This window comes from Passer domesticus, chromosome 15, assembly GCF_036417665.1.
Source record: "Passer domesticus isolate bPasDom1 chromosome 15, bPasDom1.hap1, whole genome shotgun sequence".
In the NCBI taxonomy this organism is placed as follows: Eukaryota; Metazoa; Chordata; class Aves; order Passeriformes; family Passeridae; genus Passer; species Passer domesticus.
Window position 1 is genome coordinate 5,747,884 of NC_087488.1, and position 19,649 is coordinate 5,767,532.

Sequence of the window (19,649 nt, forward strand, 5' to 3'; positions counted from 1 at the left end):
ACCTTTAAAACTTTTTCTCTAATATTTAGCCTAAGTTTCACAACAGGATAAAAATCAAATCCTTACTATTTGTCCTGCCCTCAAAGGACCTGGAGGCTGGAATGTTTATTTTTTCTTTGCAGCAGCCTTTTACATGTTTGATAACTGTTATCTCCCACAAGACCTCATACTTTTCTCTCTGCTGAATACTGATTGAGTCTCTCCTCGTAGGTCCAATTTTTCTCCTCCAGAGTCTGTGCCCTTCCAGTGCAGTGCACTAAGTAGACTAGCACTTGTTGAGGCTGTACCTCACCTAACTCAGCCTGTTTGCTGTCTCTCTGGAGAGGATAATAATGTTTAGCACCTGGGTGCACTGCAGTAAAGTCTGAGAGATGTTCATACTAGTTATTGACTTGTCCCCATCACAGTTACCACAAAGAGGCTGGAAAGCCATGAGAATGATTTATTCTCAGTCACACTTTTGTCTCCAGTATTGATCCTTGCAAAGACATTTTACTTTTTTTATTTGGTTTGTACATTAAGAGCCTCCCTAAGGAAATCAGAAAGAACAGGCTGGATTTGTGTAAGGGATGCGTGGCAGAAGCAGAGAACAATCCCCTTCTTGGGATTGTAGAGGTCAGCTTGAGGTCAGCTTCAACTGAAGCCCTGGAAACTGGAGTGCAACCTCTCCTGCTGGACTGAGGAACCTTTACTTTTCTGTCTGATCACACACTTTCACAAAGCTGAGCTATATAAAAACAATCACATAAAACCTGTTGTTGTAAGCAGGCTCTGGTACAAGGCAGAGTCTGAGCTGGACTGCTGTTCTCAGTTTCTTGAGTGAATGTGATACTCCTATCCAGTTTTCTTATTCCTTCTGTGCCAAAAAGGCTGGCTGCTGGCTGTTTTCCCACCTTGTTTTCCCAAGGGTGTTCCTTGTGGTTGGTTGCTCACCTCCAGAGGTGCCCTGATGAGCTCTGTAGCTGTTGAGCTGTTGGAAGAGAGAGGATGTTACAACTGGTTCAGATCACAAGAACTACAAGAGCAGTGGTTGGATGCTCCCATAACTCTCCTGAGGAGCTGATTTGGGATTGTGCTGGGATGGTGAAGGGGAATTTCTCTTGTTTTTGATTCCAGGAGTTTCCACTTCTTTATGGCCTGTGTGGTATTAGTTTTTGCCTTCATCTTTGGAGAATCCAAAGTGTGTATGTGGGAGTGCTGAAACACAGACAATCTCATGTGGAAGAGCTTCTGATCTTGCAGCATAAGCACTCTGTAAATAGCAATCTCACTTTTCACAATGTTATGCAATAGTGATGTTCATTTCCCAAACATCTCTAGCTAGTCTGGCCTTTTGCCATTCCCTTTCAAGATCTGTTAGTAACAGATTCTACTTGTAACACATAAAGAGGACTCAGAGGAAATCACAGTCCTCCTACTTTTGGCTGTCAGGGCCTCCATGCTCTAAAAATTCTGTCTGGAAGGTGGTTTGATCGACGCTGTGGAGGGGAGGTTGAGGCCATGCAAGGGGGGTTGCCTGTCTGCACGTGCCCAGGGCAGCAGTGGTGTGGCACATGGCATGTGCCTCCCTGGGCACTGCAGGGCTTCCCCTCTGCAGCCCTTCACAGCAAGACTCTTGTGTTTGAGAGCTCTGCTTAGGGGCTTTCATTCCTCTTCTTTTCCTTTCCTTGGAATTGTTCCTTCTCTTCATTACACCCATGTCCTTTCAGTGTCTCCACTGGAGTTTCTCCCAGCTAATATCCAGTTGCACACTCAGGAACTGTGTTAATGTGAGTGTTATTTTTGGTCAGACGCATGAGAGGTTCAAGCTCTTTCTAGCCCTGCCTTGATTGAAGCTCTGTTATCAGAGATCAGCACTCAGCACAGACCTGCCAGCAGTGTGCTCTTTGTGACTACCAGCATCCCCAAATTAGCAGGGTGTACTTATATTAATTATGTTGCTATAGCAATGTAGCACTTTGTTAAAATTGCTGACTGGGACCCCTGGAGAGAAAGGGGGGCAGCGTGGGGAAGCAAAGTTGGGAAATGAGCTTTTCTGCCTGCTAGCATGTGATGACATCCTGCTGGATGAAAAGGAAGGATGTGATAATTTGGTGATGTTATTCAAGTGTTCAGAAAGATTATGTGTGATGAGAGCTTTGAGAAGTCTGCAAGAAAAATAGAACTTAACTTATTATGCCCACCTTCTTTAAATGGGATGGGTAGAAAATTCTGTGCAGATTGTTCAGCCTATGTGTTGTCTGAATGAGGTTTATTAACCTGTGCTTGTGTTTTGACTTTTGTTGTGATAAAAAAGAGACAGCTTTGTTTATTAGGGAAAAAAGGGTGCTGTTCTTGGTCATGTCAGCTAAATGTAATTTAAGAGCTGTGGTAATGCTTCTTTAGAGAAGGACACTTGGTCAGAGCCCATTAGCTCTACACATTGGGAACATGAGAGCTGAGGTTCTGTCATTTGCTCCTGTTCTTAAGATAATATAGCACAAAATCCTCTTTTTCTAAGGTAGTTTGTTCAGATGCCAACAGAAAATCAAGGGATTACCTTTTATTACAAAGTTAATGCTGTTAGTTAGGAACCAGCTACCAGGGATTCTCAGTTCTTGAAAATACCTTGCTTGGTCATAGTGACAATCTCAGTTTTTGCCTGTCCCTTCTCCACTGTCTTTTTGGGAGGCAAAAACCCAGTCCTGGCCTGCAAACGTCTATAACTCCCAAATATCCAGTTGGAGTAGCCTGAATTACATTGTGTCTTCTGTCTTCAGGGTTTCTGTTGCAGGGTAAGTTGATATTAAAAAGTCAAACAGTAAAAATGTGGGCTGAATTGCAAAGCTCATTGAGTACCTTCAAGATAGAAATGCCAGCTGAGCAGAGCCTGCTGCAGTTTCCCAGGGGATGAAGCACTACAGTGAGTGACCTGATTTATTTGCATTTTCTTGCATCGTTAGGAGACTGTGGTGCTGATGCTGGGGCTGGGGGGAAGCAAGGGAGACAGAGCATGGCCTGAAATCCTCCTCCAGGCTAAACAAAGCAGGTATTGATGCAGCCATCCATCACCCTGTCCAAGTGCCTGGAAAAGCCTTTACAGGAGAGCAGCCACGTCCCAGAGCTGTGCTGTGAGCAGGGCCACAGGCACTGGAGAGAGGAGGCAGCACCCGTGTCCTGCTGTTCTCGGGGCCTGCAGAACAAAGCATTGCAGGGGCTGTGGAGAGAGGGCTGCCAGAAAGCCATGAGTGCCCAGGCAGGGGTGCCCAGGCTGCCTTTGGCAGGGCTCTGACCTCCTCTGTGCCTTTGGAGAGTGGCCCGAGCTCCTGTTTGACCTGCAGAGCAAGGGCAGTGTGAGGCTGGAAATGAGGAAATGGGCTGTAAAGGGAGCAGGGCTGGGGCCATACCCTGTGCTCAGAAAACTGCTGCCCTCAGCTGAGCTGCGGTTCTCAGCTGCTCCAAACTGCTGGGCTTCTTTGCCTTTGTCACCACACGGCTTTGGACACGTCCCTGAGCACCAAGGGAGCATTGGGCTGCAAAAGTCTTGGGCCATATGGCAGTAAGAGAGGCTGTGTCTGTGCTGTTTGGGTGCCCTTAGCCAGGAGAGCTCCTTGTGTGTCAGTGCTGTGCCTGGCACAGCCTGGGTGTGCCCCCAACATCCCCTGCGTGTGCCAAGAGTCACCTTTTGATCTTTTACAAGCAGTAGCTTTTCCCCCCTCAGTGGAGCAGTTGCCACGCAGTCTCCAAATTTACATGAATGTTAAACAGAATGCCACAAAAATGGTGTTGCTGTAACAAAACCTATTAATAGCTTTGCAGAGAGGCACTGACGCATCTGAATTAAAGCTGGGGAGAATAATCATCTTTGCAGACTAAGTTTTCCCAAGATGAGCAGTGACTTTAAGTACTCAAATATGCTTTCAAAGCGCAGTGATTTTCCAAATAGTTTCTTGAAATCAGGCTTGCTTGAGACATCCCAGCTTGGGCTGACACAAGCTGAGGCAAATGTCTCGAGTCACTGTTGGAAATTTTGGCTGAATGCTGTGCTCGGAGCACTGCCGAGCAGTATCACAGGATACCTTCTGTTTTCCTTGATAAATATTTGGTTTATTTAACAACTGTTACCTCCAAACACAAAACATTTTCAGTACATTGCTGGAACAGAGCTCTGGCAGTGAGAGGTGGGTATGGATGGAAGTGGTGCTGTCAGGGTTTCTTGTGGCAGTGCTGCACACCAGGGATCTCCAGGTGTTTGACTGCTGGCCTGGCTGCCCAGGCATCTCCCTCCCTGCACCTCTGCCAAACTGGGGTGTAGTTTATTGGTTTAGCACCTGGCAGCATGGCCCTGGCACAGCAGGATGTGGTGAGTGGCACCTTCAGACCCTGCTGCTCCAAGTGCCCAGGCAAGAGCTGGTGCTGCCTGACTTGCCATGCCGAGCCTGGATCTGAGCTGCAGCTGGTGACAAGGAGAGCTAAGGATCTTCATTTTGGGCCATCCAGATTACACCAGCTTAAAAATGTTTACCACAGACATTAAAAAAGTTATGCCTTCTTCTTTCAGGTCTGAATGTGATTCCCCCAAGTTAAGAGTATAAAGATCAGTTTGTTGTTGATACCGTGCTGGGTAGAGGTTTGCAGATTCTCCATGACAAAAATGTAATTGCCAAGAATGTTTGTTTAGTTCAATATGTAACCAGAGCAAGCTCATAGTCTCTTGCTGGTCACCTTGGTAGAGCTTTGGTGTCTGTATTTCCTTTTTTTGCAAATGTGCAATCCCCATATTATTCCATAATCCCCTTAATGGAATATGTACATATTTGGAATATATGCTTACCAGAACTGTCTTTGTCATACGAAGTTTGCCTAAACTCTGTGTTTTAAAACAGTTATTTCAGAAAGGGAAGGAGAACCTGTTGTTGGTGAAGCACAGGAGATTTTTGCCTTTTGTTTTCATTAAGGTGTCACGTTTATTATGATTCCCTACACGTGTGGATAAAAACCAGCAAGATCAGAAAGAAAACTGGCAGTGACTGGACTCAGGTTTCAGAGCTGCACTGCAGGATGCTGGTTTATGTGAGACAAGGCCATTTACTTTTCTGAGAGAAAACTTTCCCAAAGAGTGTTCTTTGGGCTATTGAAAAGCATCGTACTGGATTTTTCCTGTGGACTCCATCAGGCTTTTTGGTTATTACTGGTAGTTGTCCATCTCTGTGTAGGAGTGGGGAATTTATGGCAAAAGCTTGCACGGGGCATAATGGACAGACTCAACAAAAGAGATGGAAAGAGATATGCTCTCAATACTCCTGTGCTTTACTGGAAGATTTGCCTCTCTTTCTCTGGGGTTGCCTTGTGATTTCACTTGGGATTTTTTGGTTTGTTGTTTGGTTTTTTTTAATGCCACCTCACTGGTATTGGTTTTATTTTAAGACTGGTCAAAGATGAGATACATAGTTCACTTCAGACAGCTCAGTGTAATTGGTCTCATCTGTCAAGTGTTTTCAGTCAGGCAAAGTATGGATGTATCTTCTAAAAGGAGAGCACAGAAAATATGGTCTGTACTCAGGTTTTCATTATTTCTTACAGGACACAGGCATATCAGTCAAGCTGCAGCTAAAATTGACGTGGATTTTGATTATGATGGACCTCTGATGAAGACAGAAGTTCCTGGGCCACGATCTAGAGTAAGTTTCCAAAGTATAGTAACTTGGTTTTTTTATCTTTAGCTGTGTTTAACTTGCTGGAAAACAGATTCATTTCAAACCTTAAATCTGATATGAATAAATATAATTCCATAAGTCTATGCCCACTTTTATCAGGAGGTTGAGAATGAGAAGCTCATGAATAAAATGCCCCTCTCTAAGAGGCAGATCTGAATCTCAGCTACCAAGTTCCCATATAATAATAATAATAATTATTCCCACAGAATAATTCAAAGCAAAAGAGCATCATTTTAATAAAACATCTGATCAGGCTTGGTCACTTGTCCTCCTGCTGAAATAGAAACTTTTCATTATATTAAATAATGCTTAGGTTTTGAAATGAAGCAAGAGTTTGAATTTGCTGGATATTGACAGAATCAGCATTTGTGCACGTGGTGGGTTTTGGTTTTTGTGAGGTTTTTATGTTGTTTTTAACAAAAAGGAGCTGTCTTTCTAGAACCAATATACCAGTATCCCTTCTGTGTGACTCTGGCTTCTCTTATTTTCTGATTTCTCTCTTGTTTTCTCAGTTCAGTTGGTCAATATAGAAGAGGCAGCTTTCCCTTTTTGGAGATTTACAGTTAAACTGTGTTTGCAGCCCGTTTAGCTCTGCATGCCACAGGTCATAGTTTTGACTGTAATATTTGCAAGATGCACCATGAAAGTTCCTGTGGCAGGTAGAGTTGCCTGGTAAGCACACAGGACTACAAAGTTTGCATATGATTTATGGAATCAGAAAAAAGAAATAAACATTCTCCATCAGTATTTGCCAATTACACACCTGAGACTGTGACATTTGTTTTTCTACAGGAATTAATGAAGAAGCTGAATGGCATTCAGGTAATTTGTCAAGTTTTCTGTTTTGGGGGGTGTTAACTTTGATTTCAGAACTTGTTTTAAAATCCTGGTTTGTATGTTTGTGCTACAGAGAAAGGTGAAACACTGGCTCAGGGTTTCCACTCTGAGTACATTATGTGTGGTTTATATATGCATTTGAATAAAATCTTTTGTAGTATATATTTTGAATACTGCAGGATCATTTTGCTAGCATCAGGGATTTTTCTTTCAACGTATGTGTTTAAACTATGTGTGTCTAAAGAAAAACTTCAGACTTGTTACAGAGTGGCCAATGAAAACAAGGTATATTATGGCTTGAGTTTAAAAGTATGTCAGCCTAAGTACATATTGCCTTCCTAAGATGAGCAATTTCTCCACGTCTGTGCTTCATTTATGTAGAAAAAGTAAAGACTTACCCTTTTAACAGTCAGTATAAAAATAGCTGTACAGATATTCCCATGCAGTGAATATAATGTGCTTTTTTATCCTAGCATCAGATATTTTTATCAGATTTGGCTGTATAACCATTAGTTGCACCTTCCTACATACTGCCACTTTTGAAAGCACTAATTGTTTTTTTCCTTGAAGAATGCAGAAGCTGTGCACTTCTTTTGCAATTATGAAGAGAGCCGAGGGAATTACCTCGTAGATGTAGATGGCAATCGTATGTTGGACCTCTACTCTCAGATTTCTTCCATCCCAATAGGTAGGAGACAGTTGTACCAAAATGTTTTGTTTTGTCCTCAACCTGTCATTTTCTTATCTCAGGCACTACTGGGGAAGTTGGTTGATTAATTTTAAAAAACAGAAGTGACATAATGAACACCTTGTTGTGATCAGGGACAGCTCACTGCTGTGTACTGTGTAGTGGTGGGTTTGGATAGCTGGAGGAACTACAAATTCTATACCTAAAGCTCTCTTAAAGTGCATAGTGGTGCCAGGAAGAAGCTCTAGTATTAATCTCAATTTGAATGTGCAAGTTTCACAATTCAGGTTGTATTTTTTGGCTTGGATCTGTGACTTTGTGATTCTGTAACAGTATGTTACTATTTTAAATATTAATAAGCATAATGTGGACATTTTAACATGAAATTATATGGTTTAGTTAATGTTTCTATCTCAAAATAAGTGGGGGAAAAAAGAGTGAGCCATGTGGACTGCAGCAGGATGAAACAAGCCCAGCACTGAGCTGTGGCACTGACAGAAAGCAAAGGGGGCAGCTCATTTGTCTGGGAGAGCAGGCACAGGGCCTGGCAAGTGCCTGGGAGAGTCAGCTGATTGCTTTGGGAAGCCTTGCAAGCAGAAGCAAGGCAGAAATGTGAGCCCCAGCTGCAAGGCATACAGGTTTTGGTGGAGTTCAGTCCAGTTTGTTTGCTCCTCATCCATGGTTCCTCTCAGCTGCTCAAAAATACACTACTGCAGAAGCAAAAAGAGCAGAAGTGCTGGCATAATTTAAAAGGTAGATTTTGTGCTATGTATAGAAACTGTGATGACTCAAAATCATCCCTACAGGCCTCCTTTCCTGGGAAACAGAATTTGATGATGTTCAGGTTGTTACCAAACTTCTGGCATCTAAGACCTTGTGACTGCTATGGGTGTCCACTCTAACCCAGCTTTCTTTACAGCCAGTGCTGTTGCTGTCCTGCAGCACTCAGTCAGTGAAATCATTCCTGAACCCTGCAATATATGTAGCTTCCTTCCTCCATCACAAGCTCTCACTGCTTTGTATCTTTCAGGCTGCACTGAGATAATTTTGGCCTCTGCTCATGAGGAAATAGGGGTGAGACCCAGGAGCACAATGCTTGGATACCAATGAGCTTGGATTTTTTAGGTTCTAGGAAAGGAGATGCATTTACATGGCTTCCCATTCTTCACACAAGAAATTGATTTGGAGAAACAAGTCTCAGTCATGTAGTCAAATGCACACTCCAAAGTATGAAAGTCAGTGCATACTCCAAAAGAATGAAACTGTACAGACAGTGCACTGAGGCTTTCTGACCTTCTGGAGCTGGATGGTGCAAGCATACCTCTTTTAATACAGCTTTGTGTAAAGAATATTGAAGTATTATGGAGGAAATATTTACTTAATGGGCAGAAATGGGCAGGGGCTCTGCAATTTACTTTCTCTGGTTGGTGACATAAGACAAGACTCCACTGCTGTGACTGACCTAAGCCATGTAGTTCCTCCTTCTCATGAGGCAATGCCCTCCCAAGAACAAGCTGGGTTTTATCCTAGGGAACACATTCCTCAGTCCCAAAGGAGCTGCAGTACAGTGTTTCTTGAACATTCTCAAATAATGGCTCTAAGATGTGCAGCAACAAAGAGTAAGTGGAAATTTCATACTTACAGGCTGACCTAAGCCCAACACACAACATTCATTTAAGTGTTTCAGTTGTACTGAATGACAAGATTATCTGAAGCTGCCCAGGTTACTAATAATGTCCCTCTTGGTGACAGAGGTAGGGCATGGATTGGGAGAGCAAAACAAGATCACAAGGTGCTTGTTAGTCATCTGTGCTTATCTCTCTGCAAGTAAATCCAATAAAACCTTTCATGAATCTGTCAGGACTCCCCAAGATTTAATAATGATCTGTTACACTAGAATATATTTATCAGCAGAGGTTGAGAAGTAATAAGTGCCTGTGTGGAGAGATAAGAAATAAAGTATAAAAAACCTCTAGGCAAAGATGCTCTAGGCTGTCTCTTGCTGAAAAACAAAAACTGAAATAGTTTTTTACCACGCTTTAAAGGGCAGTTGTAGCACAGCTGTCCTTTCATCCTGCATCTATTCTGTCTAATAGAGTTAGAAACCCCATGGAGCCAATTGCTAGATGGATGTTATTGACATGTTTGCCAGCAAACATCCTGGAATAGCAAATGAAACAATGTGTTTTTCAGTGCTGGGAAGGTCTGTTTTGTTTGGGAAGATGCAGAGAGGTGTAGTTTGATATTATTGACAGCAGCCTGCTGCTCAGTTCAAAGGATTCTTTGGGCTTTCTCCATCTCATTATTTTAGCAGGCTCGAGTTGTTTTTCCTTTTGCAGACAGGCACATTCATGAGCCTGGAGGACATGTACGTTCCTGTCACGCTGATCCAGACACCCAGCGAGAGAGATGGAGCAGGTGCCCTTCCTCAGAGCCAGCTCTGGGAGCAGATTTGTAACACTGCAAACCCTTGTGCTGGTCACGGCACCGAAATGAGTTAGTGCCTGTTTGCCATGCCAGCCTGGAGCTGTTTGACTTGTCTACCACAGTTATATAATGGTTATTCAAGCATTTACTTCTTCCTGGTGTTAGTTCCTGCCTGTGAACCCACATGCCAGCTCAGCTCCTGTCACACAGCCCGACCTGTCACAGCAGCTGGGCTTTCAGGATCCTCTCCTGTAGCATTCACATTCTCTTCAAAAATCCATTTGCCCAAGATTTTTCTCCTGGGAAGCTGAGAAGCCTCAGAGAAAAGGAAAACAATTCTTATCTCATTTGCTTCTCCTCTGTTTTGCTCATGTGGAATGTGTTTGGAGACTGTTTACCCACAGGTGATTGTTTCATTGGGTTCTGCTGGGAGTTGTTTTCACTCATTGGCCGATTGGTGCCAAGCTGTGTGCAGACTCTGGAGAGAGTTATGAGTTTTCATTATTATCTTTTTAGCATTCTGTAAATATCTTTTCTGTATTCTTTAGTATAGTTTAGTATAGTATTCTTTAATATAATACAGTATCATAAAGTAATAAATTAGCCTTCTGAGAACATGGAGTCAGATGCATCATTCCTCCCTGCCACGGGGTGCCCTGCAAATACAACACTCTCCTCCTTCACTGGGGCCCCTCTGAGGAGGCACAAGGATGAGGGAGTGCTAGGAGAAGACCAGACCCTTTGGCCTGAAGTGACGAGAACGAGAGAGAAATTCTGTGTGGGTGCAAAAGGGTAAATCAGGGGTGGCAGAGGTTTGTGTTATGCAGGAGAATGGTATCTCTGATACAATGGCACGTGTGGGAACACCAGCAGCAGGATTGCCAGTTCTTACAGGCAGCACCAGAGCTGATCCTTGAGCTTCCTGAACAGTAGTAGCTGTGCTTTGGAGATTTCTAAAGTAAAATCACTTGATTTACTCTCAAAGGGGCTCTCAGTGGCAGCCACAGGTGCAGTTCTCAAGGACACAGCTCTCAATGTGTCATTCCCTCTAGCTGAACAGCTCTTCCCATCACAGCAGATGCCATGCAGATTTAGTTGTTCTGTGTCCCAAATAGCCTCTATTATTATCTTCATAATAATTTTAACAGATTTATCATCATGACATGCTGATAAAACAATATGGATATTCTTTTGTTTTCAGCTAAAGTATTCAAAATTGAATTTATAATTGTTTTGTTAACATAGTCTCCTAATGCTCCATTGCTCAAACAGGATAATCAGGGCTGTTGTCATTCCACTGGAATGGGGATTCAGAAGCACAATAAGCTTTTGTAACAAAATTACCATTGTCTGACTTCTTGAGCAGTAGGGAAGATGAGGTTTCCAACTGTTTCTACAAGGAAATTTAAAAGATGATGTTAATCTCTGGCGTTGGTATTTCATACATTAGAGATCAGGCTTAAAATGAAATTTCTGGCCTCCTTTGAAGATTATTTTTCTTAACACCAGATAAATTGGTTTTGCCTGTAAGCAAGCAAGTTATCCTTTAGACTATCAATGGGTATAAATTAAGCACCTCCAATGTGTTCAAACTGAAGCTATCTTAGTTTCTTGGTAAGAAGAATAAACTGTTGCATCTTTTTCCAAGCAAAACTCTGTCAAAGTAAGGAAATGGGTGTGCCACAGCTCCCAACAGCAGTGCTGTGCTGTGCCCTGCACCCAGACAGGCTGCTGAGGGACAAAGAGCCCAGAGGTTTCTCCTACTTCAAAAGAAGTCCCATTATTAGTAGTTAAAAATATACAAGTTACACATAAACAGTCAACATGAAGTTATGGTTATTCTCTAGATTATGCTTTACATTACTTCATTGAAACCAGATAAAAAGAACTGCTTTCTCTCTTTGTTCTTTTTAATTAGGTTACAGCCATCCCTCTCTGATAAAGCTTTTACAGCAGCCACAGAACCTGGTAAGTGAATTAGAACATGAAGGACGTGAAGGAGTTCTCTCTCTCCTTGTTGTGGGCTTTCTCTTTTTCCCTCAGACTGATAGGGAACGCTAATGATTCAATTTAATTTATGATAGGATCTGCTTGCTTTACTTCTCACTAGATGAAAAGAGCTTTGTAGTGTTTAAGAAAACACCAAAACCTCTGGGAAGTTTTACAAAAAGTAAACATTTGGGTGTTGCAAGCGCCTGATATAGTTGCAGCCACATTTAAATCCTAGTTTAAACTTACTCTCTCAAATTAATATTTTTAATATTGTTTTCTGAAGATTTTTTGAGCCTGAAAGCAAGTCCAAAACCTTGAGAGATAATATAATATCTTGGACATGGTTCCCTACATCTGGAATGCTGTGGGAAGTTTAGGGGGTTTTTTGAAGTTGGGGATAATGGCTGATTCCCATCTCCTAAGTGCACTCCAGCAGGGCAAAGAAATGCAGACATTTGAGTTCCCTGAGCTGATTTCCTTTATGGAGTACTCATGTCTTCAGGTGAGAAATTCTGCCTTTCCCAGGACTAAAATACCTCAAGTTGTTAAAAAAGAAAACAAAAAAATCCAAACAAACGAAAAAACCAACCCACAAAAAAAAAAAATCAACCAACCAACCAGCCAACCAAAAAAAACCCCAAAAAAACCTCAAAAAACAAGACTAGAAATGCTGGAGTTATCAAAGGCAGATCTGAATATTTTGTAAAGACCAATATTTATGAATACTTATATTAACTCATAAGGTTGATTTCTGAGAATAATATCTTCACTATAATGCAGCAGTAAGCGAAGCCTGGTTTAAAAAATGAACAAACAAAAATCCCCAAACCAGTTAAAAAACCAAAAAGCCCAGTTGCTGGTGGCAGTTGCTGATTTGCCCACTGGGGAAGGGCAGGTGACACTCCTGGGAGCCTGCAGTGAAGGAACTCTTCCAAAGTCCCAACGAGTGGCACAACTTCCATTAGTGTTGGCAAAGGGGTTGGTGTTTTCCTGTAATGTGTGTAATGCTCCACATACCCTCTCTACCAGCTATAAATGTGCATCTGTTTATTTGAGTCCACAGCAGCTTGATGGCAATGTTCTATTTTTCTCAGTTCTGGGTATCTCATTAACTACAAAAGAAAAATACTCTTTTCTGCTTAATGGCAAATGTTGTCAATTGCCTGTGACAACCCATAATCAAATTCACCACAAATTTGTGCTCTTCTCTTTTGAACGTGATATGAAAATTTACTTCTGAACTGAGATAAAAAGTCAAGTGTGATTTCTCATAGCTACTAAACAAACACTTTGTGTTAACCTGTCATTAGCATCCTTGCTTAGCTTTTCTTTTAAGCTTGAGTCTGTTGTAACAGTGTTTTGGAAGCGAGACACTTAAACAATCTACAAAGTCCTAGCAAATCCAGTGTTCTGTCTTGTGTGATACTTGGTTTTCCCTAGGAATCCTGATGGACTGTCCTTACAGGTGCAGTGTGACCACTTACAGCCCTTGCTGTGCCTCACACCTCCTGGAATGAATATTTGTCTTGAGGAGGACTGAAGGATGCTGATAAATGTGCAAGCTTGAGCTGCACTGAAAATATGAGTGTTTGGGGGGAGGCTGTGTGTCCCCTCTGGAGACCCATTGAGACTTAACTTATCAAAGCTCAGCCTTTAATTTCAGCCATTACTTGTTCAACAAGAAAAGCAACAAACAAAAGAAAAGGGCAAATAAAGCTGCTTGGCAGTTGGCAAATTTGTTGAGCTTGTCCTTCTCTGAGAAAATTTAATTTAAAATAAAGAGTAGCACAGTATGAATCAAATAAGATTACCCACAAAGACCAAGAGCAGCAATGAATCAATTTTAATCCATGACACAATTTAAATTAATTGCATAAATGTGACATTCATCTGCATTAGTGCACCAGGGAGGCTGAGGGGCTTTTTCCAGAGCTGCTCCTTAGAAACCCCTGTGTGGGCTGCAGGCTGCTGTTCCCTGACACCAAAATGACCTTTCCCAAAGGTGGGAATCCTGATGTGGCCAGTTCACAGCCCCACTGACACTGGAAGTGACCTCAGGTGGTGTCCTGGCCAACGTCCTGCTCCACGATGGGTGGCTGTGAGATAACACCAGGGTGCTCAGGGTTTTATCTGGGACCTTGAAGACCTCCAAAAAACCAGCCTGTTTCACTGCTTCACTGTTCTCTTCCTGCAAAACCTTTTCCCTGAACCCAAATCAGTACTTGTCATGCTTTGATCCATGCCCATGACTTCTCATCTTCCACTGAAGAGCCTAGCTGCACCTTCCAGTGATCCAAAATGGTCTGTCTTGAAGCTCACTAAGGATGAAAATGCTGCTATCCTAACTGAATTTAGCTTCTCAAACTGAAAGCAAGTCATAAAGATTTTAAAACATATTTCCTGTGTGTAAGGAAAATTGAGATTGAGCAGCTAAAATGGCAACATTGAAGAGGAAATGTCAATGTGAGTTAGCATGCATCTTTCCTAAGGTGTCCTGCAAGAATAAAGTAGTAAGGATTAGACAGAACAACCTATGCTAAGGCAGGAATAGCAATCTCTACCTTCAAACCACTTGTGCCATGATATAGATTTCTGCCTGGTATTTATAATTAGAATAAAATGGAACTGCTTTGATCAACACATTTTCCATATGATAGTAAGACCTAACAATTCCTCTTCCTTTGTCTTTTTAGAGTACTTTTATCAACAGACCTGCCCTAGGGATTTTACCTCCAGAGAACTTTACAGAAAAACTGGAGGAGTCTTTGCTATCAGTAAGTTTGAGATACCTGTGGACTGATCACTATTATTATCACTACTGTTATTATCATTTTGCACTGTACTTGTGTTCAATTTGTCAAGAGTAATTTTCTGTCTTTGCTGACAGGTGGCTCCTAAGGGTTTGTCACAGGTGGTGACCATGTCTTGTGGATCCTGCTCTAATGAGAATGCCTTTAAAGCAATATTCATGTGGTACAGAGTAAGTAAAACATTAAGGTATTTTTGTAGGTTTAGAGGTAGAAATGAGTACTTACTCATAATCAGAATTGTTATTGCAAAACAAAGTGAGGCTTGGAGGTTGTGTTGCTCATGGTATTGTTTATATTCTAAAATCTAGTATAAAATCTTTATTGAAACCTCTTTGTCTAAGCTTTTATTTTATATTGACACAACTTTAGAAGTTGTAAAGGAAATAAAGAAAATGCAGATTGTAGTCAGCATGTGAAAGCCACAGATAGGGTATTCCTTGACTCCAGTCCTGAATACCAGAATTCCTGGTTTGTGGTTCAGCCATAAATACATTGGTTACAACTACAGGGACACTTATGTTGGGTTGTTTGGGTTTTTTGCAGAACAAGGAGAGGGGCCATAATAATGTCACAAAAGAAGAACTGGAATCTTGCATGATTAACCAGGTAACATTTGTTCTTTACCACACCTGCAGATGTACCTACCAATGGTTTGGGCTTGGAAGGGAAGATTGGGAGGATAAGTTTGGTTTGCTACATGTGAAGTGGAATCTGAGCTTTGTACATTTAGGAAATGGTGAAATAGAGACTGCTCCCCACAAAGATGAGGGAGTCATCAGGAATGCAGGGGGTGCAGCACTGGGGAGCCCCAGCCTGTGCTCACTGAGCCCCCACAGCCCCAGCCACCCCATAAACGTGTGCTCCTAACTTATGCACAAAGGGGGGACTGTGCTGAGGGCTCAGCCCTGCCTGAGCTCTCTGTGCAGTGATGTCAGGCCACAACAGCCACACCAAGGGTTCATCCATGGTAACTCTGGGAGCTGGGGGAGGGCTGGGGTGACCTGTGTACTTGCTGAAGGGGAGGCTGTAACAACTGGTGGTGCCTGATGGAAGAGGAGCTCAGGGGGCAGTGGGGGGGATGTTTTCTGACCCCACTGTGTGCTCTGCTTGCAGCCCCCTGGCTGCCCTGACTACGCCATGCTCTCCTTCATGGGTGGCTTCCACGGCAGGACCCTGGGTAAGCTGTCCCTTGTGCCCCCTCAGCTCAGTGTGCTTGTCCTTACATACACAGTACCAGTGGAGAAGCTGTAGGTTCATTAAGGTTTGCCTTGGGAGCCCCACCAGCACTGGAGTGGTTGTGTGACAGTAGGAATTGATTATATGGTTTTTGAAAAATTCTTCTCAGACAGACTCTTATCTTCATTCTGAATCTGCAGTTTCCTGTCTGTACTCATGAAAATCATAACTCCTGGGGTAAAATAACCACAAACATGCTGTCACTCACTTTTACTGGTTTATATCAGCTCAGTCCCTGTTTTAAGCATGTTACCTGAGAGTGCTGTAGCTTTGAGCTATGTGTCTTTGGAGGGATGAAACCCACCTTGTCTGAGCAACCTGTTCAGACTGACAGAGGTTCTCCTGCTCTTCTGGAGCAGAGCGTGTGGAATCTGATGCTTAAGATCTAGAGCAATCCATTTAGGCCTGACTAAATCCAATTACCCAGTATTTCAGAAGACAGTAAAAACACAGAGCAGTTAAGAGAATTCTACAGTCAGGCCATTTTTCACCTCTTGGTGACTTTTTTTCTTGTATTGATCCTAGATGGGTATTATTTTAATTTTTCCCTCTCTGGGCTTAGGTTGCTTAGCTACAACTCACTCTAAAGCAATTCACAAACTGGACATTCCCTCACTGGACTGGCCTATTGCTCCATTTCCAAGGCTAAAGTATCCCCTGGAAGACTTTGTGAAAGAAAATCAACAGGAAGAAGCCCGTTGTTTAGAGGAGGTAAAAAATTCCCTGGCAGCTTTCTGTTGTTTTTGATTTGAAATAATGAATAGTGTTGGTAGGATTAGTGCTTTTCACTAAAAGAATGTTTTCAGGGATTGGAACAGCCTGTGATTGGAGCAGCATTCAGTGTTGTTTACAGTCAGACCTTTCTCCCTGCCAGCTCCCTGGGAATTCAGGGCTGCATGAGTGACACCAAAGTGAAATTTCACCCTCAGAACTTGGTTGTATCACAGTGAACTCACCTGCCAGCTCTTGCCAAAGGGCCATGGGCTGAGAGAGAGCACAGTGTGGGTGACTGTGGATAACCCTCTCTGCAGAGATGACCTCTAAGAGTATTTCAGCCTTTCCAGCTTCTCCATGGCAGCTTCTGGTGTAAAGCTCTGATTGTGCAGAGATGGACCTGCAGTCCACTTGGCCAAACCTGCCTCACTTCAGAGAGCACAGCACAGCAAGTGAACTCCCTGGGCTGCCCCAGGGTGGCTTTGGTGGGAGAAGTGGAATGCTGAATGCTGTTATTTTAGAAACAAATAAGCCAAAAAAGCCAAATATTTTCTTAGCAAGTCTGTGCTGGGCTTACTGCCCCCCTTTGGAAACCACTGCTTTGCACAGCCTGCAGGGGCCATGGCCCTGAGGGCTGTGAGAGGGATTTCAAGCACAAACACAGCGTTAATTGCAGCAGCTGGCACCAGGAGGTTGAGAATTATCTGTCAGCCCCTTACAACAGGTTTTTTGCACTATTTCATCTGATTAATTTTAATATATCTGAAGTGGGTGACTGGAAAAAGTGAATTTTCCAGATTACCTTTTCTAATGCATTAGCAGAGTTTTGGTTTCTGACACAAAATCTATCTCCTTCCATATCACTGAGGTGGAATGACAGCAGTGGCCCAGTGAGCTGCAGTGGTGCACAGAACACGGCCAGCTGAACCTGGCTAGAGCTTTCACAACACTGTAAATAAGTGTGCAGCTAGTTACAGTGTAATTAGGACATGGTTTAAACCTGTTCAGGAGCAAGAAGGCAGTGGTAAATGCTGGAGGAACTACTTGTTATTCTTTTGTGCCTCCTGATACCTTTATAGCCAGGAATGTCCGTGCAAAGTTGAAGTTCTGATGAGATTTCATATAGCTGGGAGGAAATGTACAAATGTTCTGGAAGGAGGATGTACCGTAAGTGTTTGATTTGCAGGTGGAAGACCTGATTGTAAAGTACAGGAAAAAGAAGAAGATTGTGGCTGGAATCATTGTGGAACCAATACAGTCAGAGGGTGGGGACAATCATGCTTCAGATGACTTCTTCAGAAAGCTGCGAGATATTGCCAGAAAGGTAAGAAAACATTTCTCTGGGCACTCAGGGCTAGCTAAAATGTGCACCCACACACTGTGGGTGTCTCCAGAGGCTTTGCCCTGCCCCAGGCTCTTGGAGGGTTTCACAGGCCTCCTTAGCAGCAGTCAGGGTAGGTATGTACACATAGCAGCAATCCCTGCTCTCTTCCATTTGATTCACACTAAATAAATAATCTTCTATTTTTAAAGTTAGAGAGAAATTACTCTGATTCATTAGCTGTGAATTCTGCAGGTGTGTTCTTTAAATGATCATGCTTGTTCATTGAGGAGGTTCTGCTTCTGAAGAAGCGGGTTGTGAAAAGTATAAATGTTTAATGACATGTTTTTAATTGAAAAAAAAATACTGAAACACAGCTTGAGTCCAGCCACAGTGCTGATGTTCCAATAAAGCAATTAAAAGGACAGATGTCTTGATATTTGGAATGTAAAGTTACCTATTTAGAAGCTATGACCCTCAGTAATATTTACTCCATGCTTTTTTTCACCCTCAAAATATCTATGTGCTGAAGAGATGCTGCCAAAAGTACTTACCCATTGCTTTTAAATACAGAATTATGACATACCTTGCTCTCCCTATCACAAAATTTGGACAAAATAGTCCTTCACATAAAAACCCCATATTGCCAGCTCACAAGTAGCTCTTCCAGCAGAGTTGTCTGAAAAGGCAGCTTTTCATGCCCCCTAAAATGACCAGTTCATGCTCCTGGTACTACCTGTGTGCCACAGAATGCCCAACTCTGACTGGGGGCAGAGACTTTGTATTTCTAACAAACAAAGCCCCTAGAAATGACACTCTGCTTCCCTCAGGGGCTTTGAAAATGTCACCTCTGCTCCTCCCAGATGTTTTCAGGTATCCTCTAGAAATGCTCAAGACTATATAAAAACATGTTCTTGATAAATATGGGTAGAAAACAAGTTTCTGGTGCCTTCCTGAAGAAAGAGCTGAAATTTCAATTATGAAATCTGACACATGAGTGGCATTGGTGGAGGGGTTGAGGAGGGGAGTGAAGGGAGAGGAAGGAGGGGTTGATGGCTTGTGTTGATGTGCTCACTAAGGGAGGTGTTTCTGCTTTGGGAAGGAGGGCTCACACTCCCTGCTCCTCACGTGTCTCTGCAGCATGGCTGTGCTTTCCTGGTGGACGAGGTGCAGACAGGAGGTGGCTGCACAGGAAAGTTCTGGGCACACGAGCACTGGGGCCTGGATGACCCAGCTGATGTGGTAACATTCAGTAAGAAGATGATGACAGGAGGATTTTTCCACAAAGAGGAGTTCAGGCCAAACGCGGTAAGATTTTTAATGAAACTTGGACTCTGTGCTGGTTGGTGACCCCTGAGGAGTGACTGTGACATCCAAGGAAGGGACAAAGTTTCCTCCAGCAGTGCAGGTTCAGCTGGATGGGGCTGCTGTTTTACAGAAACTTGCTGTGTGCCCACACAACAGTTGTCATCACCTATTCACTTTTCAGTTGTTGTCAGTCACCAAGGTCATAAAGCTGGTGGGGGGGAGAGGGGAACTGGGTCAAGCCTAATGGAATAAACCTTCAGTACAAAAGCCAGCCACAAACTGACACCTTCTCCTGTAGGGCAACTTGGGAATTTCAGAGCTTGTATGTCAGCATTACAGATTCTGTCAGCAAAATTTCTTCTTTGCACTAATGACATTTTAGATGTAATAAATGAAAAGTCATATTAAGGGGAAGAGCATAAAGCTTGATGTAAAGCCTGTATAGATGATGCTGATTTCCTGTCATCTCTAGCTGTGTTTCAATGAGACACCAGAGTAGCAAGGCAGAGTGCACTAAATGAGAAGCATGAAGTGATCACCCTGTGTTTCAGCTCAGCAATGGGATTTTGCTTTACAACATAAATAAGGGTGGTTGGTGAGATTAGTGCATGCCTTTTCAT

General features: G+C 42.8%; 1 protein-coding gene across 3 annotated transcripts in view; it reads left to right on the top strand.

Annotated features, from left to right (window-relative positions):
• ABAT (4-aminobutyrate aminotransferase) overlaps window positions 1–19,649 on the top strand; it is a 49,818-nt gene that overhangs the window by 25,413 nt on the left and 4,756 nt on the right. For all 3 annotated transcript variants that reach the window (XM_064390532.1, XM_064390533.1, XM_064390531.1), the window contains exons 3-13: window positions 5,563–5,660; window positions 6,489–6,518; window positions 7,104–7,221; window positions 11,567–11,616; window positions 14,334–14,414; window positions 14,528–14,620; window positions 14,994–15,056; window positions 15,564–15,627; window positions 16,249–16,397; window positions 17,587–17,724; window positions 18,862–19,029. In XM_064390532.1, coding sequence (XP_064246602.1) covers window positions 5,563–5,660; window positions 6,489–6,518; window positions 7,104–7,221; window positions 11,567–11,616; window positions 14,334–14,414; window positions 14,528–14,620; window positions 14,994–15,056; window positions 15,564–15,627; window positions 16,249–16,397; window positions 17,587–17,724; window positions 18,862–19,029 — 1,052 coding nt within the window. The remainder of the gene's footprint in view (window positions 1–5,562; window positions 5,661–6,488; window positions 6,519–7,103; window positions 7,222–11,566; window positions 11,617–14,333; window positions 14,415–14,527; window positions 14,621–14,993; window positions 15,057–15,563; window positions 15,628–16,248; window positions 16,398–17,586; window positions 17,725–18,861; window positions 19,030–19,649) is intronic.